The sequence below is a fragment of the Acartia tonsa genome, chromosome 2, assembly GCF_053477335.1.
Source record: "Acartia tonsa isolate MP-2025a chromosome 2, ASM5347733v1, whole genome shotgun sequence".
In the NCBI taxonomy this organism is placed as follows: Eukaryota; Metazoa; Arthropoda; class Copepoda; order Calanoida; family Acartiidae; genus Acartia; species Acartia tonsa.
The window spans coordinates 51,178,913-51,204,196 of NC_137261.1; the positions used below are offsets into that span (position 1 = coordinate 51,178,913).

The following is a 25,284-nucleotide window of genomic DNA, read 5'->3' on the forward strand; positions in this document are numbered from 1 at the left end:
TTTTCCATGTATTGGTGAAATTGAATAATTAAATTTACGCCTGAGAGTGTCAAAATTACATGACCTGGTACACTAACAATTCACTTTAATTCAATTAAATTTTGAAATAAATAACTTCCAACCCCTGCGGAGGCTCTAACCCTACGGTGATAATCCAACCTTTATTTAACCTAACCTAAACAAAGAGTCTAAAAAAGTATAAAATAACGTTTATGGTTTCAATGCATTAAGAGGAAACCCTACATTTTCATGAAAATTCATTTCACATTAAGTTAATTTTCAAAAAAGAGTTGTATTTTACAGGAATAGATATTTTATGGGAAAAAGTTGCTCTTTTCTATGTATTTTTAAAACAATTTACCTGAACCCGGAATCCTGGTCCAGCATTCAATATTTATCTGATTAAGTATCATCTTACATCCCTCATTCTCCCCTATCCTAGTAGCGAACCTACTCTATAATTGTGTGTATCCTTCTGTCAGTCTGTTTTTCAGCCCCGTTTAATATAAAATGTGATTTTCACGCCCACTATTCAAGATAGACGCTAAAATCAAGATAGAGATACTTATAATTTTGGTGACCTTTTGCTTACTTTTGCAAATATACCTTTTAAATCACATTGTCCGTTGATCTATCAACCCTGGTCTGCAATACAAAAATTTAATAGATGATGAATTTTATTATTTTCTCAACTAATATCACAGATAGAAGGCTTAATTTGATATGAAGATTCATGTGACTACTGAGAAGCTTTACAACTTTATTATGTCCGGATGTCTTAATGTTATACTCTTTTGCTAAGGCTTTGCTGTTCTTAATTATATTAGAAAGCTTTGCATGTTTTGGAAGTAGTTATACTTGTCATCTTAAATATTCTCTCGAGTGTCATTCAACAATTGGTATTAATATATATTAACAAAAGCGGCTGCTCTCCTAGCATCTAGGACACCTGTTTTTGAAGGAGTAAATAAGTAGAAAAATAACTTAAAACAAAACTTATATTCACAAATTAAGTAGCCTAAAACCATCCAGGGCCTATAAGAAGCTCAATCAATTCGGTATTTAACGAAATTTTAAGCAAAATGCAAAAAAAAATTACTACTTTATATAACAGGAAAACAAGGGTGACAACTAAGTAAGAGTAAAAAAATTTCCCTGAAGAGAATTTATCTCCTCAAAAAATTAATCTGTATTAGCACCCGATTAAATTAGCTTTTTATCAGTTATTATGCAGTAATTGTTTTTTAATCTGTTGTGATTTCTATCGAATGTAAAATGTAAACTTATTGTTATTTTATTTTAAACAGAGAGTTCTGATTAACTTAATTCTTAATTATAATAGAAAAAAAAAATTAATTGTTATAATATCGCATCGTATTATAGACGGTTTTCCGTGGAAAGTAAAATAAAAACAAGGATGACAACATCCATAAAAGCGAAGCACTGAAACGGTAGGACAAACGGACATTAACACTTGTATAGTGTCTAAACTGAATAATCAGAATATAAAAGTATAAGAGTCGAAGCAAAATTGTAAGTAAATTTGTTGAAAAACTGCTTGATACAGGATAATGTTTATAGACATACTTACATTTTTAGGACTTGACTATAGAGTTGCTTTGCTTATAATATTGTTTTTTGTTGTCCCAGGAACCAATATACTAAAAATCAGATCAAACGGATAATTAAATCACATAAAAATTTGTTGTTAAAAAAGTAGAAAACTGAACATATTTAAAATGGACATACGGACATTCTGGTAATGATTATAGAGTTGCTACGCTTTCTAAATCGTACCTAACTACTACAGGAATCATCATGCAAAGTTTGAAATCGATAGGACAATTGTAACATGCCTAAATTAACGAATAAAAGCTATCTATCTCGGACGGACGGACGGACGGACGAACGGACCGACCCTAATTATAGAAAAGTTTCGCTTTTAAAAATGAATTTAATTTCTTCCCTGGATGCTAACAAAATAAGTATCAATATTATTATTTTTATTTAATCATTTGTATAAAAAATTGGGGTATAGTCCTTTCCACGACATCCCTCCATAAGCAGCGATTCTTCGTATTTTTAAAATGGCTTTTTATAGGTTATTTTAGGTTAGGTTAGGTTATATTGTGTTAGGTGATTGCCCCACAGAATTATTCAGTATGGATGAGAACAGGTTCCGGATATTAATCTGTTTCAAGGCCTTACTGGAATATGAAAGTTAAACTACCAGAATGGTAGAAATGCAATGTAATTATGTAATGACCTTGTCCCCTATATGTAATCCTATTATTATTTGTTTATGTTATTATTATTATTCTGGCGATTTCTCTCAAAGTTTCTAGGGACCACGGGACCCCTCCCCTTGTCAAGTTTGGCGTAACCTTTAAGGGGGTGTAGAAAGCAACCCATAAAGGTCCTTGTCCAGTTAATTTTCCTCCCCCTCCACACACCCCACCTCCTAATTTTTAAATTATTTCGAAACTAAGGGAGGGGGGGGGGGGGGAGGGGCATTTTCAGTGCTCAAGAATTGATTTGAGGAAAATTACAATTATTCCTAATATGAATACGACCAAATATGTCAAAATATTGCATCTTATTATTCCCACATCACACACACATACACACACACAAAACACATGCATGCACCCCCCTTGATAATTAGTAGAAGCGCAGCTTATCTATAGTTTCAAATGACCGTCACTAAGCCCTTGCAAAATTATATGTCCATGTCTGTAAATGGTATTTTATCAGCATCTTTTAAATACAGAGCATAAAGTCTTTCATATGACATTCTATAAAATAATTCTGTAGAGAAAATATGATATTCTCGGTTGCTTTTTAAGTTAGACGTCTGAAGATTTTTTAATTGTTGGGCATCTACTCCAAAAATTAATTTGTGCTTGCCTACTTATGGAAGCAGTTATTCCTGTAACCTGTAACTGTTATTATTCACTACTTAATAACAAATAACAATATTCAATAACAAAGATATACAACATAAACAAGGAAAGTATTTAACAAAATATTTTTCATATTGTTATGAACTTAACAAAACATTTAATGGTTCATTTAGATTATCTCTTACGAGATCTTAGCTTACACACATTCATACAGACATCCTGTTACTTTAGTATAAAGAATGTTGATTTTGAAACTGATCATTTTAAAAAACATGACAAATAACTAGATATGAATTCTTCATTAAATATACAAAGTATAAAATATAAGGCACTTTCCCTTAAAGTGCCTGGTGAAACACAGAAATCCATTCCCCATGTTTTGAAAGAAATCGAAAATTGTTTGTTTATCACTTGAGGTCAGGTTAGGTTAGTTATTGTTGGGCACAGAGTAGCCCTGCAGGTTTAGGTTCTATAGGGGTTGGACATGAAGAAAAAAATGGTATCCCTTGCTTAAAATCCATTTTAAAAGATAAAAAGGGGAATGAGTTATTTATGTGCTCGCTAAGTACTTTTGGTTAAATCACTGATAATTATCATAAATAAGTAGATATAAATACTTCAATAAACAAAAATACGATAGTAAAACATACAAAAATACAGGTATAAAGAAGGTATTAAAATTTGGAGATACAGAAAGTGTCATGTGTGACGCCATAAAAATACGTCTTAAAAGGAAGGATGAGAGGAGAAGTGTAAGAGGAAACCCCTAAAAAAAGATGGATTAAGACGCATTTTTAAGACGTCACATATAACACTTTCCGTATATCCTATATTTTTGAAACTTACCATTGCCCCAGGAAGGTTACCATTATGGAGTCTGCTGTATGGGAAAGAATTTGATTGTTTGATAACTGATGCAAGGAAGCACAGGGTACATAACAGTTTTCTCCAGAAGGAAGAGCTCGACTAAAAAGAATAAAAAATATAGCCTTTTTTAGTAGATTTTTTTGGTAATAGTTATAACCGCATCGTATTATAGACATCTTTCCGAAAATATTAAATTGAAATTTTGAAGATTAAAACTATTTTTTTAGCCACGAAGGGGCCTAGGCTAACTAAACTGGTATTAATTTTATGATCAAGATTTAAATAATCGTGGAAAGTTGTCTGTGATTCGATGTTTTTCAATATGGCTGAGAACCGGTTCTAATCCTGCGGATATTAATCCGTTTGGAAGCCAAACTGATTTCTCTGATACAGGTTTTTACTTAGCATTGTAAATCTACTATGTATATCACGTGGTCTGTCGGTCTATCTTTACTGCTCTATAATTCAATTTTTAAAGATAATATTTGTTTTTTTTTGTGTGTAGATTCATAGGACTACAGACTTTACAACTTGTCTGTCAGATTATCTGTTATACTGTGTATGATACTCTGCTATATTATTAACGTTTCTAATCTACTTCCTTGGTTTTTTTTATATTCATAAGCTTCGCTACATTTGTATGTTGTCATCCTTTTTTCTAGAATTATCACCATTTCACCCGGCCCCTCCGGGGCCTTGCCGACACCTCACAAGCAGCGGTCAAATTGGACATCTCTGATAGTGGGAGGGGCGCGGCCCCTCTACAACCCCAAGCCCCAGTCAACTGTCTTGCCGGGAGATGTCTGCCTTCCCCTTGCTGAAGCTTACCCCACAAATATTCACCGAAACAGGGCTCCGCCCTCATCTCCCCGCACCCCCTTCTACCTAACCTATGTTATCATCTAATTGTGTATATATAGTAATAATCCTATTGTAAATGTATTCAGTTTAAAATATACCTTTTTAGTAGCAACTACTGTTAGTTACTTATTGATAGAATCTTTAACTCGAACTCGCGATTTGTAGGGTGAAACGCTTCACCTTACCACATAAACACCACATTTGGTAGAATCCATTTTTCTGCTTCTAGAACTATTCTACGCCCTCCCCCACCCCCTCTTCTCAATCATACATGGAAATTTATATCCAACCCATGCAAGGACTCTAAACGTGATGAATCTTTAGCTTTAGGCAAAAAAAGTATATTACAAAATTATATCATTCACTTGATTCCTAGAAGAATTAGGCAAAATATTACAATCAGAGCATCTATAACTAAAATGTAAGCATGTCCATTAGATATTTTCATGAAAATACCCTTTTTCGAATTTCAATCTTCTGCTAACCTAAAAAGTTACTTTAGGGGCCTAGAAATATATGTACAAAATTTCAGCTCTCTATCTCTACTGGCGACCTAGCGCCAGGCATGTAAAATATCAACAGATAACGGTAGCACGGTGGTTTTAACAATATCTCAGTAATGTGCAGGTTTTCAGCTCTTCTGCATATTTCAATTTAAACACATAAGGCCAAAGATATTATATCCCAAAAATCTTTTGTCAAAGTCTACTCTAGACCTAGCGCCAGTCAGTTTTCTAAAATCATGCATTTTATACCTGTGAAAAATGAAATCGCCAGCGCTAGGTGTAGAGTAGACTTTGACAAAAGATTTTTGGGATATCATATCTTCGGCCTTTTGTGTTTAAGTTGAAATATGCAGAACACCTAAATTCCCCTTCCAAGCCATTCTCTAAGCATTTTAATTTTTTTTGTAGAAATAACGGGATTTCAAAACTGCCTTTTGAAAAGGCCTAAAAAATATCTTTTTTTGTCCCTTTTTTCACTGTATATACAGGGTGTCCCTCATAAACTGGTTTTTTTTGAAACGCTTATTACTCCCTTAATATTTGAGCTATCTTAGTAAAATAAAAAGTATTTGGCAGCCTACTACTGACCATTTTATGGAGTAATGATGAAAAATCCACAAAATAAACAGGAAAAAATCTGCGAGGTATTACATAAGAGGTTCATTTTATTGAATATAGACTAACCCACAAGAAAATATTTCCTTTGTGAACTTTAAGATTAGTTAGGGTCCAAACAGCTGGAAGCTCAGACTTTCTAAGCACGAAAATAGAACAGACTTGACATAAAATACCAGAAATTCTCAATATTCAAGAATCTGAAGTGCAATATAAGTAAACAATATGTAAAAATAGGCATAATATTGATCTTCTTTGTTAATTTTTCATGTGAGCTTGCTTCAAATGCACACAAGAACCTGAAATATACCAGGTATTCTAATTAGACTACAATGCAAGTTCTTATAATGTCTGGAGTAAGTCTTTGTGATCCACCGTTTGACCACCAGCTGCTTTAAAAGTTAACTAAGGCATATTTTTCTTGTGGATTAGTCTTATAATCACTAAAATCAGCATGTTATGTATTACCTTGTAGATTTTTTTCTGTTAACTTTGCGGATTTTTCATCACTATATCATTAAATGGTCAGTAGTAGGCTGCCAAATACTTTTTATTTTACTAAGATAGTTGAAATATTAAGGGAGTAATAAGTGTTTCAAAAAAACCAGTTTACGAGGGACACCCTGTAGTTACAACTTATTAAGATATTATTTTCAGGTAAAAAAAAATTGGCGCTTCCAGCACCAAAACCGGCAAAAACAGGAAGTTAAACTTCTGAACCCCTACTTAACCCCATGACAAACCCCCCCTTTATCTTGACTCCTGTTACAGATAGAGACGTAAAACTTTTTTCTGGTTGTTCATGTGTATTTTTAGAGAATTACTTTTTCTAGTCATAGCGATCAGACCACTCCTTATCTGCTTTTTAGCGGCCAGCCGCTAAATATTAAAACAGCTGTAGAGCGGCCAATTTTAAAGCTAAGAAAACCAAATTTTATGACAAACTATTATTTTTTATAATAAAAAAATACCTTTTCTAACCATCACCGAAAAACGACAAATAACGGAAACCGCCAATTTAAAACGGCAGTTGGCGGCGCTAAATAATATTTTTATCTGTTTATAGTTACAACTTAAGAGACAACATTAATAAGTGATTAAATACAAACAAAAAATAGGATGACAACATCCATAAAGACAAAGCTCTAAGATCAGAAGTAAGGACAACTCTCTTGTAATTACTTTTGTAATATTTAATTAACCTTAGTAAAAAATAAGATGAAAATTATGTGTTCAGGTATGATCCAGCAGGATATAATCCTCCTAGTCTTCAAATAACTTTGAATGGCTCCAGTGTATTTACTTTTTTACTTATAGACTTAAAATTGTAAAATTAAACTTATCTTACATGCCTACATGACATATTAAATTTTTTTAAAATCAGCTGTTGTTTCCAGCTGACCGCAGCCAGTGGCGGCAGTCCATGTAAGCTTCAAATCAATTAAATTTTTTGATAAATATATATTTTATCAAATTTACATATTAATAAACATTTCAAGAAATAAGAAAATTACAGTCATTTAAGTTTTTATGTTTAAAAAGGACCTAAAAACAACGGATGTTTGATAAAGGGGATAAAGAAATATAAGACTTAATATGACTAATGATCTGATAATTCCTTATTAAATAGGAGGCCTTACATAATTTTAACCCGCTTGGTATAATATTAGTTAAGATAATTGGAAGAGACATTTAATGTTACATCCCCTCCTCCCAAACTGTTAAAAGACTGACTTATATCATGAATACCGTGGCTTCTATTACAGCTAGAGACCTTGAATTTTTTTTGTTAATTCTTGAGTAATAATAAACTTCCGTGAATAGTAAGGCCATGACTGTTTGGACACTCCTTGACCGATTTTTAACTGATTTTGTATTTCCTACCTGTAGTTTTGCCGTTTTTAAGCTGCCAGTAGCAGAATCTTAAAACAGCTCTAGACCAGCCAATTTTTGTATGTAGTCTTTATTGTGATCATAAACAGATAAAACTAGCGCCGCCAACCGCCATTTTACCGCCGAAATTGGCGGTTTCCGTTATTTGTCGTTTTCTGGCGATGGTCAGAAAAAGCATTTTTTTTGTTATGAAAAATAATTGCTCATCATAAAATTTGGTTTTCCTAGCTTTAAAATTGGCCACTCTACAGCTTTTTTAATATTTAGCGGCTGGCTGCTAAAAAGCGGATAAGGAGCAGTCTGACCGCTATGACTAGAAAAAGAAATTTAAGTAAAATACACATGAACCAACAGAAAAAAGTTTTACGTCTCTATCTGTAACAGGAGCTGAGATAGAGGGGGGGGGGTCTGTTATGGGGTTAAGTAGGGATACAGAAGTTTAACTGCCTGTTTTTGCCGGTTTGGGTGCTGGAAGCGCCAATTTTTTTTTAACTGAGAATAATATCTTAATAAGTTGTAACTATAAACAGATAAAAATATTATTTAGCACCGCCAACCACCGTTTTAAATTGGCGGTTTCCGTTATTTGTCGTTTTTCGGCGATGGTTAGAAAAGGTATTTTTTTATTATAAAAAATAATAGTTTGTCATAAAATTTGGTTTTCTTAGCTTTAAAATTGGCCGCTCTACAGCTGTTTTAATATTTAGCGGCTGGTCGCTAAAAAGCGGATAAGGAGCGGTCTGACCCCTATGACTAGAAAAAGTAATTCTCTAAAAATACACATGAACAACCAGAAAAAAGTTTTACGTCTCTATCTGTAACAGGAGCCGAGATAGAGGGTGGGTCTGTCAGGGGGTTAAGTAGGGGTTCAGAAGTTTAACTGCCTGTTTTTGCCGGTTTTGGTGCTGGAAGCGCTAATTTTTTTTTACCTGAAAATAATATCTTAATAAGTTGTAACTATATACAGTGAAAAAAGGGACAAAAAAAGATATTTTTTAGGCCTTTTCAAAAGGCAGTTTTGAAATCCCGTTATTCCAACAAAAAAAATTTAAATGCTTAGAAAATGGCTCGGAAGGTGAATTTAGGTGTTCTGCATATTTCAACTTAAACACATAAGGCCTAAGATATGATATCCCAAAAATCTTTTGTCAAAGTCTACTCTACACCTAGCGCTGGCGATTTCATTTTTCACAGGTATAAAATGCATGATTTTAGAAAACTGACTGGCGCTAGGTCTAGAGTAGACTTTGACAAAAGATTTTTTGGATATAATATCTTTGGCCTTATGTGTTTAAATTGAAATATGCAGAAGAGCTGAAAACCTGCACATTACTGAGATATTGTTAAAACCGCCGTGCTACCGTTATCTGTTGATATTTTACATGCCTGGCGCTAGGTCGCCAGTAGAGATAGAGAGCTGAAATTTTGTACATATATTTCTAGGCCCCTAAAGTAACTTTTTAGGTTAGCAGAAGATTGAAATTCGAAAAAGGGTATTTTCATGAAAAGATCTAATGTCCATATTAGGTTTTAAGTAATTTTGAGATAGATATATGAAGAGTTTTTGTTTTGATTTAAAAATCCAAATTGAATATTGAATATCAAATGCGCTGTTATTCTACATTTGTCAGTATGATTCACCGTCTGCTTTCTTGAGCTTCACTTTATGGATGTTGTCATTCTTTTGTATTAACATGATCCCATAAAACCTCTCTTTCTGTGTTTCATTTCAACAAAATAATAATTTTGCTTTCATGACGTATATGATGGTAAACGTATAGATTTATTTCCCTAGATGTTCAATCATAATGACAGACATAATAATCAGCCAAATTATAATAGAATTTCTAGCAGACATAGATTTTGGTTGATTTTTTATCTCATTTATATTATTCAATCCAATTTAACAAGAGACAAATAAGCTTTATTCTAAGAAATTCGTAGTTGACTATTTCTCGAATAAAGTGAAAAAAATAACTGCCAATTCGCTTACTAAACCACTGATTTTAATGGAATTTCTAGTATCACTTTGAAACCAATTGGTGAATAAGAACCGGTTCTCAGCCATACTAAAAAATTATGTCTAGCAGCGTATTATATCCAGTTTTCTATAAGTATAAAAATGTATAATCATAAGATTAAAAACATTTTTTTCGTCTGAATAAATGGTTTTAATCTTATTATTGTACATTTTTATATCCGCGGAAAGCTGTTCATAATACAATAATAACTATTCTGATGCTGAGATTCTATTGGTTCAATTAAGGAATTGTGGATCTAGACTTTCCATATTTATTGGTGAACGGTTAATGATTTGTAGCATGCAAATTATCTTAGTTTATTGCGAATTGTTTATCCCACAAATAATAAGAAATTACTTGTAAAATTTACGCATTTTCATATGTAATGAATGCTTTGTACTTTCTAGAAGTGAAGCTACTACAAGGTTTGTCCGTTCGTCAATAATAATAATATGATAAAAAATTGCCTAAAACCAACCCATGAAATTTATAGAGCTTCATTGAAAAGTACTCCCATTAAAACCAGCAATTTCCGAGATCTTAAGCTTAGCTAGAGGACCAGTTTATACAACATCCTTATAGCGGTTACCAAGATCTTAATATAGAGGCAGACATTGTTCCTTCTACTTTGATCATAGAAATAAGATTGCATAAATATAAATAAATAAATCCTTCTAAATGTCGTCATGAGTAGGCATGGAATGGAAAAATATAGTAGGAATAAGAAATAAGATTACGGAATGCATTTGTGAAACCGATTGATATCCGCTGGATTAGGACTGGTTCTCAGCCATAGTGAAAAATCATGTATAGCACCGCATTACAGACAATTTCCAAAATCAGTTCCGTGCTCAGGATTTTTCACGAAGCGCACACAATAATATTGACACCCCTCTCAATAAAAACTGCAAGGGTTTGCAAGCTTTTGGGAAGTATAGACCCTTGTCAGAGGGGATGTACTTATAGACTTGTGTATCAAACCTCATAAAATATATAAGGGGGGTGAATAACCCCTTGACCCCCTTCTGGACACCTTGGTTAAAAATGTTTAAATAAATCTTTTCCCTTGCGGTTCAAAAGGCATAGTTTTACAAGGATGACAATATACATAAAAGCAAAGCATAACAAAAAAGACGGAAAAATTATTGTAAAAATATAGATTTTAAATCGATAGGATGATTCTAAAAATCGTTACTGACGTACGGACCCTAAATTTTTTAAAGCTTCGATTTAACAAAAGAAAGGCACTTACAGATCTTAAGGGAAAAGACAATTGACCATTAACTGAAATATATCCCAAATGATGCTTAACAAAAATACCCTTTGTAATGTATAAGATAACGTAGGTACAAAACATTGAATACCAGTTTAATTTACAATCAACTGTCCCCTCCCTCCCTGCAGAAACTTAATGATATGCTTGTATTATATGATGGGAGTAAAACATAATTCTGTGTATGCAACTGCTTACGGTTTACTTTAGTAAGGAAGATGAAAATATTTCATTCCAGTAAGACTTCGAAATTGATTTATATCCAGTGAATTAGAACCGGTTCTCTGCCATACTGAAAAATTATGTGCAGCATCGTATTAGATCCAGTTTTCTACGAATATAAAAATGTATAATCATAGCCACGAGATGCAGATGGCACGGGCAAAAAAGGTTTTAATATTATGATTGTACATTTTTACATTTTTAAAAGAAAGTAAATAATTTCTAACTACCCAACTGCTATTTATCATTAAAAACTCGGAGACAATTTTCCTCAAGTGTCTTTTCGAGCTCAGAACCCCCATCACTTTTTAAATAAATTGAAAATATTAGGTGTTAGGAAATTCTTTTATTTTAGGTTAGTTCAGGTTAGGTTACATTGGGTTCTCGATAGCCCCTAGATAGGTTTAGGGCGCCTTTTGTATAGCCCCACAACGGTTATGCATATCAAACAAAGCTTTCCCTCTTATAATTGTAGAAATAAAAGAGTGATGGGGGTGTCTATTGCTCGATAGGCACTTTGAAGGAAGATACCAGCTCTGATTCACAAAGTAAAGATTCTTATTGACATTCTCATCTGGTTACAGAGACACAGTAGACCGAGAATATACGCAGGTTTATACAGTACAAGAACGATTAACTATGAAAATACTGCTTACAAAGTTTTATAGTTGGTTTTAAAAATATATTTTCTTTGTACATTAGTAAATAGACCCTCCTAAATATATTTGTACACTCTAAAAAACCCATACCGTCATACGTACAAAAATGTACAAAACTAACCCCTAAATTAGCCAATATCTACATACATCAATTCTTAATAACAATTAAACTTTTCAAGGAAGTAAAAGATACAAAAAAATTATTTGAAGCGAAAACGATGTCTATATTATCTAAAGTTGAAATTTAATGAAAGCTAAATTCCAATGAATATTTTTCCTGTATGGTTTCAAAACCGATTAATATCCGATGGATAAGAACTGGTTCCCTGCCTTATTGAAATATCATGTAAAACATCATATTACAGACAATTTTTCACGAAAAAAAAAAATAATAAAACAGGTTTTAATCTTGTTATTTTACATTTTAATATCCGTGAAAATCTGTCTATAATACGATGTGATAAATAACTATTAATAATAAATAAGTATAATTGGGAATTAAATTTTAAGATTATTCAATATTTATTGGTTCATGGATGTTGTTATCCTTGTTGTAACTTAGTTTGAATAATTATTTGAATATACAAATATAATTTTAACTAACAAACAACAATTAGCAAAATAATTATACCACAGGATGTGAAAATATTGATTGTTCTTATAGAAAAATTCTCTATTTTGCTTCTTTTGTTTTATAAAACCCAGGGAGGAAGGTGACAATGGACTGTTTATTACAGTGGTATCCAAAGTTTTATAACCCACTTATTACTCAGATACTTTGAGTACTTTTACTAAATTTTGATTGGTTTATACAAATCTAATCGTGTCCAAACGTTTCAACCAATAAAATAAATCAGCACTACACATGAAATATTTTAAACTATTAATGTTATTTATGGCATCGTATTACAGACCGTTTACCGCGGAGATAAAAATAAAAATAATAAAGTATATGTTTCATTTCTTTTCTGGTCACGCGGTGTCAAAGACCCGTTCCGACAAATAAAGTAAAAATTGTCTATAACATTGTATCTGATTGTCCTAGGAATCGATATTTTAAATGATCCGGAGAATATTATGATTATATCCCTTACGAATTGTTTTCAGAAAAAATTTGAAAAAGAACAATGTTAAAAATGGTGGACATTTAGACTTTCGGGTAATGATATAGAGTTGCTAGGCTATTAATTATACCTTATTGTTACAAGAATCATCCTTACCTTATTCATTTTGATGGTATTGCTGTGTTTTTGTTAATAATATGGCACAAGTGTAGAGTGTAGAATTTTGATTAGGGACTTTTTAGCTGCACATATTACATAGCTACTCTGAAACACAAGTGTAGAGTGTAGAATTCTGATTAGGGTCTTTTTAGCTGCACATATTACATAGCTACTCTGAAACACAAGTGTAGAGTGTAGAATTCTGATTAGGGTCTTTTTAGCTGCACATATTTCATAGCTACTCTGAAAGTAAATGTAGAATATGAATATACGTGGATATTATGACAAGGAAAAATTGTCGTCATTTTAGCTTGCTGACATGGACATCATTTATAGGTCAGTCAGGGGAGGTGATGGGGTAAAGGGGAGTGATGAGGGGGGGGAGGGCTCGTTATTTTAGCCTGCCACAAGTTAAACTTTATTAGAGCACATGATAATCTGGTGTAAGATCCAAGTAATAGAAAACCCATTACTCTAAAAAACAAGGATTATGACCTAATTTGAAGCTTCCAAAGAGAATATATGTGAATTGATTTGAAAAGTTAATCTATGATTGTATTTTGTATGTCTGTCGATAATGATAGGGATGACTAATTTTTTTAGTTTTATCCCTTCTTTAAATATAGAATTGTAAAAAGAAACTTTTGAAACAATTCAAGCAATTTGTGAATATTTCAATAGTTTCAACAACCATTTTATTATGGTTTTGATCAAAATTTTGAATTTGCACTATAATCATCTCTAGCAAGCAGAAATGCAGGGAGGGAGGAGAGATTGGTAAATTACACTGGTAACCAAAGTTTTATAACCTTGCTCTTATGAGTTGGCTTAAAAATTTTGGGTGCTCTTATGAATTCTTGACTAATTGATGGACTGGCTTTGTCAAAATTTTCATATATAATTTATCTATAGAAGAGGTATTTTTTAAAATCATCATCGGGGATGTACATTAATTTATCAGCTATTGTCTTTACTTCTTATCCCTGGAGAAATGATTAAAATTAATAATCTGATGATTGTAGACCACAGATATAATTTCTTTACAGACGTCAAAATTTATTTTTCTTTGAAATGATAATTCAATTTGAAGAATTATTTTTTATATATGATAGAGGTAAAATATATAGAGTTTTTTTTACAGTGAATTAGAAAATACTAGGTAAAAACCACTGTCCATCATTTTGACAGGTGAATAGTTATATATTACATCGTATTATAGACAGCTTTCCTGGAATATGAAAATTGAAAATTAAAAGATTGAAACCATTTTTATAAGCCACAATGGGCCGAATTAGTTTTTAGTACGGTTCTAATCCAGAGGCTATCAATCGGTTTCAAAGCCATACTTGAAAATGTTAGATTGAATAACATAGTATTTTTAAGTTTTTCTATTTGAAATCATTAAAATTAAAAAAAGAAAATTAAAAAGATAACCGATGAATAAATGTATAGGTAAAAATGCATAATCCAGACAACTACCTGCCCCAAGTCGCGGGGACCCTTTATTTCTGATAGCAAATTGCTGTGTTTATATTTCCGACACTATGAGATGATTTCAAAGAATCAATACAAAAACGGGACAGGGTCCATACCCTGTTGGTAGAGTTACATACAGTTCGTGCCCCCAATATTCTTTCACTATTGGCAGACCATTTTTCTAGAGGTCCTTGGGACCATACAAAAAAGGTATAGAAATTTAAACTATAATTGTAAATTTGTTAATGAAATTGTTTTTAAAAAAATATTTTTAAAAGTGCTTCTTTTAATTTATACATTTTTTCTATAGATCCTATTTGTTTTGTTTGCATGGAGTGTTAAACATAACTTATTGAAAGTTTCCTAGATGATTTAATTAACCCTCCTAATAATCTACTAGCAACTACGTCTTTAAAGGCCTTTAGGGGCAATTTAGGTAGAGGGGTGGAGGAGAAGTCGACCATTCTAATTTTCTATTTTAGTTTAAAAAAGAAAAAGTAAACTATTTGTAGGCATATTTTCTAAAGCCTATTTCCAAAAAATAGTTATACCTTTACAGGACCTATGAGAAACTACAATTTAAAGGAAAACCTTATCGGTTCGGCGGTTAGCGACTTTTATATAATGATTTATTATGTTGGAGGTGGAAGAACTCCCCCAACCCATTTTGGGGTTAAGCAACTTGTAATTTTAAAAGCTCATTTAAAATTCGAGGTAAAAAAACAAAAGGGGGCAAATTGAGGATTATAGTTAGAAAAATATTAAATGCTTGGTAAAATTTATCATCGTTTGATTAGAAAATATGCAGCCACTGAACCATCATAAATGCCGTAATAAGGAGGGAACTAAAGAAAATAAATATGAAGATAAATTTAATTGATGAATTGTTCCTTATATAAAAGTAACAGAGTCTGTGTGTGCCTGTGTTTTTCGAAGGGTTTCGCTAACCGCTGAACCGATATGGTTCTCCTTTACAATGTAGCTTGAGAAATCCTGGAAACTATTTTGAGGGAGGGTAACAACAATCTCTCAGGTGAAATCGAAAAATAAAAATGGGATGGGTCGAATCCCCCCCCCCCCCTTAAAGGTCGTATGTATTTGAAGATGGTACCACCACACTCCCAAGAGAAATCAATCCTGGAAAAAATTGACCACCCCCCTCCCCACCCCCACCCCAAAAAAATCAACATGTAATATAACTTAAACTAACCTGACCCAAAGAAATAAACTAACGACGGAAAAACTACCCCAACCCCTTATATTGAATTTATTTTTAAAAAGGGGGAGTTCAGTGTTCGACAAGGCGATTAAGGTAAATTGACTAAAATATTTTATACAAAAATGATATTGTACACCCTTGACCATTACAAAACAAAAGCAGAAATTATGTTGGAAAAGCACAAATTTTCATAAATATTTAGATGTCTTGCATTTTTGCAAACTAAGGGAGGAAGGGTACATTTGGCTGTTTATTGCACTAGTCCCCAAAGTTATATAATTGGGGTTTCTAATTCGTTGCTTTAACAACTTTGGGGGACATGAATTTAATTTTGATTGGTTGGTTCATTAAGTTAAGTGTCCAAACTTTTCAATTACTAATTGTAAGCTATAGAAGGGATAATTTTGTCTGATATAATTGAGGATGAACATTAATTTATCGGCTAATGTCTTATCCCTTTAGATCCCTGATTTAAACCACTCAGCTACAGAGAATTTCATTAATATATCATACAAAAAAAATGTTTTCCAAAAAACACTATTATTCAAAAGAAAAACTAGTTTAACTCTTAGAACTGTCATTTTTATATCTACTGAAAGCTGTCTGCGATAAATAAGTAACACGACCAATCCTGTAATGACTACAGAGTTGCGCTTTCTTAATTATACTGTTACAGGAATCATCACGCTAAGTTTAAAATCAATGGGACAATTCTAACATGCCTAAATTAACTTATGCGGATGCTTCGCTCTGATACATTTTTTTTGTACATTTACATTTATAATTCTTTTGTTGGCTAATCATATCAAAAATATCCTTTAATGCATTATTATTATTTCAAATATATTACTTTTTATTCTTCGAAGCTACTCTATAATTCGTATTGTCCGTCTGATTGAAAGGTTTAAGACAACACCCCTAAATATTTATTATCATCTACATTAGGGTGGGCCGATTTTGGAATTTCACATTATTAGACATTGGCAGGGGTTACTGGGCCAATATAAAACCCTGTGAAACTTGAAAGAGGTTTTTTAATCCAAAAACAACGGGCGCGCGGGGGGTATAAAATGTGCCCGCCCCCGTATAAAACCAAAAATTTAAATTCCTTCAAACACAGACATGTTGCATATTAAAATGACCGCATTGAAATGCTGATTACAGATCTGAAAACCGTTTTGAAAAATATTGATTCAGTCTGAAATGATTTTCAAATAACCTACCAAAATGAACAATTTTGACTAAATCAGCTGTTTTTAGGTACTTAATGAGATCTTATTCGAACTAGAAGCAATATTTTTCAAAACGGTTTTCAGATTCGTAATCACCATTTCAATACGGTCATTTTGATATGCAACATGCCTGTGTTTGAAGGAATTTCAATTTTTGGTTTTATAAGGGGGTGGGCACATTTTATACCCCCCGCGCGCCGGCAGCCATAATAGCCAAGTCACTTTTGAAACTTGAATGGGGCTTATCATACATATATATGACTTCCACAACTTATGATAACAGTAAAATCTAAAAAAAGGGGAAATGGGCCCACCCTAATCTACATATTATACATATGTAATCTTATTTTTCTGTTTTTCTTTTTTTTTGTACTTCGCTACTCATTTTCGTTATCGTCCTTGTTTCTTTTTCAGGGCTTAGCAGCCGCGCGTCAGCTGCCTGTAGTAATCCTAAGTGAAATCAACCTTTTACAATTCAAAACATCAGCTGGAAGTCTAAACCTGATCAAAATATGGAAATCCCTCTTTTAAACAAATTTTAAGCTTCAAAAACACCAAACGGGTTTAAATTATATTTTTAGTTGCTGCTGAAACGAGGCTGCCGAGCCCTGGTTTTTAAAAACAAAAACAACATCGCAAATAAAACACCGAAATTACTACTCTCAGCTTTTTTCAATTTGTGGTTTTCTTTTGGATTGCAAACAATTTATTTACAAAATTGGCATATTATTATTTGTTTGCAGGGTGGTTTAAAAGAATAAAAGTAACAGGATGTCTTCTGTGTATGTGTCTGTTGTGAAATACCTAGCTAACCGCTGAACCGATATGGTTCCCCTTCAGAATGAAGCTTCTTAGTATGTCAGAGGATGGTACCTTTAACAAAACTAAGGAAATCGCTCCTTAACCAACCAATCCCCAAAGATTATTTTTGTTACATCTACTACCCCCCCCCCTCCCCCCTCCGACTCCTTCCCTGAAGCAATATTTCGATATATCTTTAAAAATAAAGAGCTATTAAATAAACTATATTGCTAATTATAGTATTCAATTTCTTAAGTTTATTGTGTAATTTATTTATAATAAAGATTTTATTGTTTAAAGTCTGTTTATGTGACAAGAAAATTTACCATAATTGAAGCTTTCTAAATGGTAACATATTAGCAAATTAAACGGTTCAAATCATGGCCGGAGGGAGGAGACATTGGACTGTAAATTATACTTGTCCTCTAAGTTTCTTTAATTTGGTAGTCTTAAAAAGTTGAATTGGTAGCAAAAATTAAAAGTGTTCAAACGTCTCCACTGATTTTAATTTACAAAAGGGGCTATTTTGTTTATCATAAGTGGGTGTGTTTGTACAAAAACTTTCTTGTATCATCTTATCCCTAGAGGTCTCTGGTGTAGAAATAGCGAATTTAATTAAATTTCACGGTTCATTACAAAACTTAGATTCATTGACAACATTATGTTTTAAAAATCTTACTTCAAAATTGAAAATAATCTAGAAAATTTGATAATAATATACAGTCTGTTTTATATCCAATTATACTAAAGTAACAGGATGTCTCTCTGTCTAAGTGTTTGTCTGTCTGTTTATGTGTTTGTCTGTTTGTACCGAAGGATCTCGCTAACCGCTGAACCGATCGGGTTCTCCTTAACAGAGTAGCTTCTCATAAGTCCCAGGAAGGTTTATAACTATTTTGGGGGAAGGTACCACCACCCTCCCAAGGGTAATCACAAAAATCGAAGAAAAAAAATAAATATTCGTAGACTTATACGCAACTTATTGAGCGCAATATAAGATAGGTATCGTAGAGACGTGTACAAAAAACATTTAAAGTTCCACTAGAGGCCGCTAGTTTTATAAAAAGTATTACATTTTTCACCTAGATAATATAATCAGAGTAGAGATGAAGACTGTTCTAGATTTTTTATGATATAATTGTCCTATTCAACGAATTTTTGGAAAAATGATTTTTAGGAGGATTAATTATTAGGCACTAGGTTATGAGCAAAGCAAGTCTATAATCAAGACTTAGAATGTAAGTTAGTCCATATCATAAGCATCTTGTTTTCAAGTAAATTTGGGAATTTAGTTTAGACTTTGTTTTTATTGATGTTGTCATTCTTGTTTTATGTTAACAATGACTATCCCACTGAGATGATAAACAACTTGTTAATATAAATCAGACATATGTCTACTTGAAATCTATTCAATAGATCTTTGACGATGGAAATTTGAAACTCTCGGGTCAATATTTCTTTAATATTCCCCCTATTTTCTAACTGTCCAAAGTCGTTTATAATAATTAGGGAAAGGGTTGAATTTGGACAGGAAACCTAAATATTAAAATCTTTTCTAAATTTTTACGATCCTGAAAGTTAATATTTACTGATATTTTCCAATAAATTTTTTCGTTCCGTCAAAATTTGGAAAAATAGCCAATATGGCTGTCTAGAAAGAACACGAAACCTCTACACCTAATATTTTCTCAGTGTTTTTTTTTACTTTTTATACAATTTTTTTTAAAAATTAAATATTGATGAGTTTTTTATTTTTATAGAATGAATTATAAAAAAAATAATATTGGTTGATTGGTTTTTGCGATATCAGAACTCAGAACCATATCAGTTTTACTTTTAAACAATTCAATAAATATGAAAACTTTAAAAATTAAATATTGATGAGTTTTTTTTATTTTTTTAGAATGAATTATAAAAAAATAATATTGGTTGATTGGTTTTTGCGATATCAGAACCATATCAGTTTTACTTGTAAACAATTCAATAAATATGAAAACTTAGATATAAAATTTGTATAATAGATAAGACTCTTAAATAATTTATTCTCCCCTTTCTTTATTCCAAAAATCTCGATTTTTCTTTCATTGTCATATCCTAGTATTTATTATGTGTATTTGTATTGTCGTGTGAGTATGTGAGAGGGTTGTAAAGGATAGATAAATTACCACCCCCCCCCTCTCCCTCACATAGCTGTTAAGACTTAAGATTTTTTGTTTCAGGCTTTCAGCGTATCTACTCTATAATAATCCACCTTCCAAAGATCCAACACCCTACATTATCCAACCCTCCACCCTGCTTACTGTCTTCTACATTTCAACTCAACCATATATCAAACTTGCTAATATCATAAAGTGAAAGAAAAGTTAAAAAATAAACCACCAATAACCATTAAATAATGTATTAATCATTCTAACTCAAGTAATATGTACTAATTTATTATTTAACCTAACATACTAACAAAACAATAATCATAACTTTTTTTACTTTAATGAAATAAATAATCTAAATAAATAAATAAACTATGTTGACTTAAATAAAATGAAAATAAATATTTTTATTTTATTTGGATTGGAGTTAGTTTTGTAAATTGTAACGATTTGTCCTTGTTCTCTAAGGTCTCATATTTCCTGTATCATGAGTTGACCCTTAGCTTTATGCGGTCATAAATGTTCCCCCCCCCCCCAAAAAAAAAAACGCTTTTATCAATATACCTTGTATATTGGGGAATATTAACAAGGATTAAAACATCCATAAAAACTAGTACTGAAACTTTATGACAAACGGATACAGGAAGCAAATGCCTACATTACCAGAAATGAAAAAAGCTATCCGCTTTCTTACGGAGATTGACCAGCCCTAATTATAAAAAAGCTATTGTTCTGTAAGATTAAAACGATTTCTGAAACTGTATAACAAACGGATAATAACACTTAAATAGTTCAGAATAGTCGACAAATAGTCGACGGACAAACTGACCCTAATTATAGAAAATTATTGTTCTGTATGAAGATCTCATATTTCTCATGTGAGTTCAGTTAAGTTGACCCTTCCAGTTTCCCTTCCTTAATCAGGTGACATAAATTTTTCCTCCCCGCCCCCCCCCCCCAAAAAAAAAATATTGTACAGCGATTAAGCGAAGATATGTTAATTTTATTTACCATAAAAACGAGATTCAGATTTCAATTTGAGATCCTTGGTAGAGAGATATTAACAGACATCCTATTATTTTATTTTTTGGTTTTCAATGATAACTATGACATATATAGAGTAGACAGAACAGAAAAAGAGTAGTTTTTATTGCAAATCAAATATAATTTTTTTCATTTGTTTTTTATCCGTGGAGATTAACAGACATCCTATTATTTTATTCTTTGGTTTTCAATGATAACTATGATATATAGACAGAACAGAAATGTACAATCGTTTGATTATTAAAACCAGTTTTTTTAGCCCCGAGGAGCCGTTTAACTATGAAAGAAATAGATATCTGTCTTAAAGAACGAACGAATTAAAAAGTAAAAACTTTGTATATTTGTTTTATTCAAAAAGAGTAGGTTTTATTGCAATTAGAGTCTTCCAACTAATTCACTTACAATTTTGCTTCATATCCGTGTCATGTTATTTAGTTGACCCTTTTTAAAAAATTTAAATTTCCCTTCCTTGCGAAAGAATGTTTTTAAAACTTAAAACATATGAAATGATATTATCAGATATTATCATCAATCTATAATATAATTGGCCAAAAAGCCTTCATAAAGTGTTATAAAGAGAATATAGTATCACTGAAGATATCTATATTCCAACTTTCAATATGTAACTTTGAAGCAATTTTGTTTGTTTTCTACATTACCGAATACTTTGTGAAATAAATTCGTCTCAAATGTAACTTTTCTTAAAAATAGGTTTTTAAAACTTGAAATATAATTTTTAACTTTTCTTACCAATGAATGATGAAAGTATAAATTTAAGAACAATTTGAAATATTTACCCTCTAACGGCTAATTTATTTACTATAATTTCATCGTATTAAATCCAAATTTAATCTTGTTTCTCCCCCCCCCCCATCCCAATTATTACCATACCATTACCAGGTTGGTTACGATATTATATATTTGTTTTTTATCCGTGGACCGTGTGACATGAAAGATTAAGCATCAAATCCTCCCCCCCTCCTCAAAGGGGAAATTAGCAGAATTCTTACATGTCTACCTAATAAAACATACATAAGTAGCGAAGCTCTAAAATTATGAATAATAAATAGACCATTTGGAACAATGTATGGTTGTCTTTTGAAGCATTAAGCTAATAGAAAAACGTTAAAACTTAAACAATTGAATTTACAATTACATAATCCTAAATTTGCCTAAACTTAAAATTGTTTATTAATTATTTCTTATCAGTTCAGCATTTTGATTATTATTATTGTCAACTGTCCTATCCCCTCCTAATATTTATGTTTTTCCCCCTTTTTTTTTTGGGGGGGGGGGGGGAGCTAAACAGATATCCTATTACCTCCTAATATTTATTACATACAACACCAACCCCAATTTTAGGGGGTTACATGGAGAAAATGTTAAAAATTATGAGATTTTTACAAATTACACCTCTAAATATATAAAGATAGAATATAGTCCACTGTCCTATCCCCTCCTAATATTTATGTTTTTCCCCCTTTTTTTTTGGGGGGGGGGGGGAGCGCGCATTACCACTCCGCCCATATTCATAATGAGCGGTGAAAATGGACAAAAAAATTGTAAAATACGTGATAAAACATTTATAACAATCTTTTTCTATATATAACAATATAGTGTATTTCCGTAAAAAGACTCGGACGGAGGGACGTATGGACATACCTTAATTATAGAGTAACAAGGATTCTTATAATTTCATTTTCACTATGTTTATATATATGAGAGGGGGGGGGGGGTCACGATTAATTTTTAACTTGGGGAGTGGGTAAGATTATAATTTATTATACTAGTGTAGTCTCACCCCTCCCCTATTTGAAGGTTGACCGTTACAACTTACGATACAAATATTGACCCCTCCCCCCCCCCCCCAAGAAATAAGTTAACAATTCAAAACATATGGAAAATAGGAATTAGCGAAGCTTTTCTATAATTTGTGTTGGTTATAAACGTCAGTTAGTATTACTATTTTATATAATTTATAGACAGAATACTTACTTATAATTATACTTATGCATTTATGTTAATGTTCCCCCCCCCCCCCAAGAAACAAAACAAAACAAAACATATGGAAAATTCAAAATACTAGGAATTAGCGAAGCTTTTCTATAATTTGTGTTGGTTATAGACGTCAGTATGTTAGTATTTATATAATTTATAGACAGAATACTTACTTATAATTTTGATTATACTAATGCATTTATGTTAATGTTTTGCTTTAATGGATATTGTCATCCTTGTTAAAAATATTTCACACATCCCATTCCCAACATTTCATATTTGAAGATATCTAGAATATTATAAATCTTAATAATTTCTTGGAAACCAACAACAAAGAAAAATTTGTAGGGGGTAATTAATGATTCCTTGAAATTTCATTTGCTTACAGACCTTTGAAGTGACAACATTTGAACATTTGTTTTATTTTTGCTATCGTTATTATGGCGGAACAAGGACAGAGAGTCAGAGTTGGGCGCAGGCGCAAGCCGGTAGCGATGGATGACTTGGTTCCTTACTTCCCCCGTACTCTTACCTGCACAGATCCAGAACCAAGTTTATACCCCGACCTGATGCCTGGATGGTACGCCCATTATCAGGTCCTACACAGATATTTTAAAGATATATCTAACCTGCTTTACAGGTCGGGGTTTCAGAGTGTTCGTAATATGCAGGCGATCAGACTATTTAGTGAAGGAATTGGTATATACCAATTCCTTCACCAAGCCCTTCCATCTTCTCAGCGTACACGCGAAGAAAATGAACTTGTTCTGCAGCAAATGGAAGCCAAATGCAACGGTTACCGTGACGACGTTATCCAGGCGTTAGCTGTCTATGACCGTGCGATTAATTTAGATGGCACAGTAGATCTATCATCAGATGAAGACGAATATCCCGATATCTCCGGCGATGTAAATCCATCTTCCGATGATGACGATATTGACGCCATCCTGGAAGTTCTGGAACACGAAGGTGGCGCGAGCGAAGGTGAAGGTGATGACTCTGATGAGTCAGTGATCATTATCGATTGATCATTGATGTTGCGTTGAGTTGAGATCGCATTCCTGTGAATATTTAGTTAGATTCCACATAAATAACTTGACATATATATGCTATAATAATAAAACTATGAAAAATAATTTTCTTATTTTTATTTAATTTAATTTGTAATTGCGATGCTGCTCTATAATTTGAATTATAATTGAAGAAGTAAGCTCTGTTTGTCTGTAGCTAAGGATCTCGCTAACCACTGAACCTATATGGTTCTCCTTTACAGTACAGCTTCGTATAGGTCCTTAGATGGTTTTAGGCTAGAGAGACGTTTGATATAGTTAAAGTTTAGTTAGGTCGTTAATTAATATATGTTTACGAAATACTTATGTTTCTGCCGTGATTATTTGTGTACTTATTTTAACTTTGAATTGAAGACATAAATTTAAAATTATCAATAGCTATAGTATTAACTTTAACAAACAAAAACATTTAAAGTGCCACTAGAGGCCTCTAGGGGCGTAGCCGCTAGTAAACTTATAAAGAAGTAAGCTCTGTTTGTCTGTAGCTAAGGATCTCGCTAACCACTGAACCTATATGGTTCTCCTTTACAGTACAGCTTCGTATAGGTCCTTAGATGGTTTTAGGCTATTTTTCTGCCCTTTCATATCCCTTCGAATATAGAGCCTCTAAATGCTAGGGGCGCAGCCGTTTGTATCCAAGGAAGAGAGACGTTTGATATAGTTATTTGATATACTTAGGTAGGTAGGTAGGTAGGTTCGAATATAGAGCCTCTAAATGCTAGGGGCGCAGCCGTTTGTATCCAAGGAAGAGAGACGTTTGATATAGTTATTTGATATACTTAGGTAGGTAGGTAGGTAGGTTCGAATATAGAGCCTCTAAATGCTAGGGGCGCAGCCGTTTGTATCCAAGGAAGAGAGACGTTTGATATAGTTATTTGATAAAACTTAGGTAGGTTAGGTAAGCGTTCCACGTATTTAAAATTATCAATAGCTATTTCTTGCATCGTTAACGAATAAAAGCTAACTATCTCGGACGAAAAATCAACATGTTTAAAATGGACGTACGGACATTCTGGTAATGATTATAGAGTTGCTACGCTTTCTAAATCGGACGGACCGACCATAAGAATGAATAAAAAAGTGTATTATTTCGAGTTTCTTATCACATTTATTTTTATCACGAATATGAATATGAAATGAAATGAATGAAATACAAAATGAAAATGAAACAATGAAATTGAAAAACAAAAAAAAAACAGACAGACAGACAGACAGACAGACATATTTACATTTAGAAATATAAAGTAGATTTGC

At 32.3% G+C, this 25,284-nt stretch overlaps 2 protein-coding genes across 2 annotated transcripts in view; one reads left to right on the forward strand and one right to left on the reverse strand.

The window, feature by feature from the left end:
- Nucleotides 1–13,149, reverse strand: part of Mmp1 (Matrix metalloproteinase 1) — a 64,893-nt gene extending 51,744 nt beyond the window's left edge. The window contains exons 1-2 of the mRNA XM_080151245.1: nt 13,041–13,149; nt 3,750–3,869 (exon numbers count right to left, since the gene is read on the reverse strand). Coding sequence (XP_080007371.1) covers nt 3,750–3,869; nt 13,041–13,049 — 129 coding nt within the window. The 5' untranslated portion in view covers nt 13,050–13,149. The remainder of the gene's footprint in view (nt 1–3,749; nt 3,870–13,040) is intronic.
- A 9,887-nt stretch (nt 13,150–23,036) lies between these two features.
- On the forward strand, nt 23,037–24,979 carry LOC145312855 (uncharacterized). The gene is made up of 2 exons (XM_080152091.1): nt 23,037–24,708; nt 24,920–24,979. The coding sequence occupies exon 1, from the start codon at nt 23,401–23,403 to the stop codon at nt 23,986–23,988; it is 588 nt and encodes a 195-aa protein (XP_080008217.1). The 5' UTR covers nt 23,037–23,400; the 3' UTR covers nt 23,989–24,708; nt 24,920–24,979.
- The last annotated feature ends 305 nt before the right edge of the window (nt 24,980–25,284 follow it).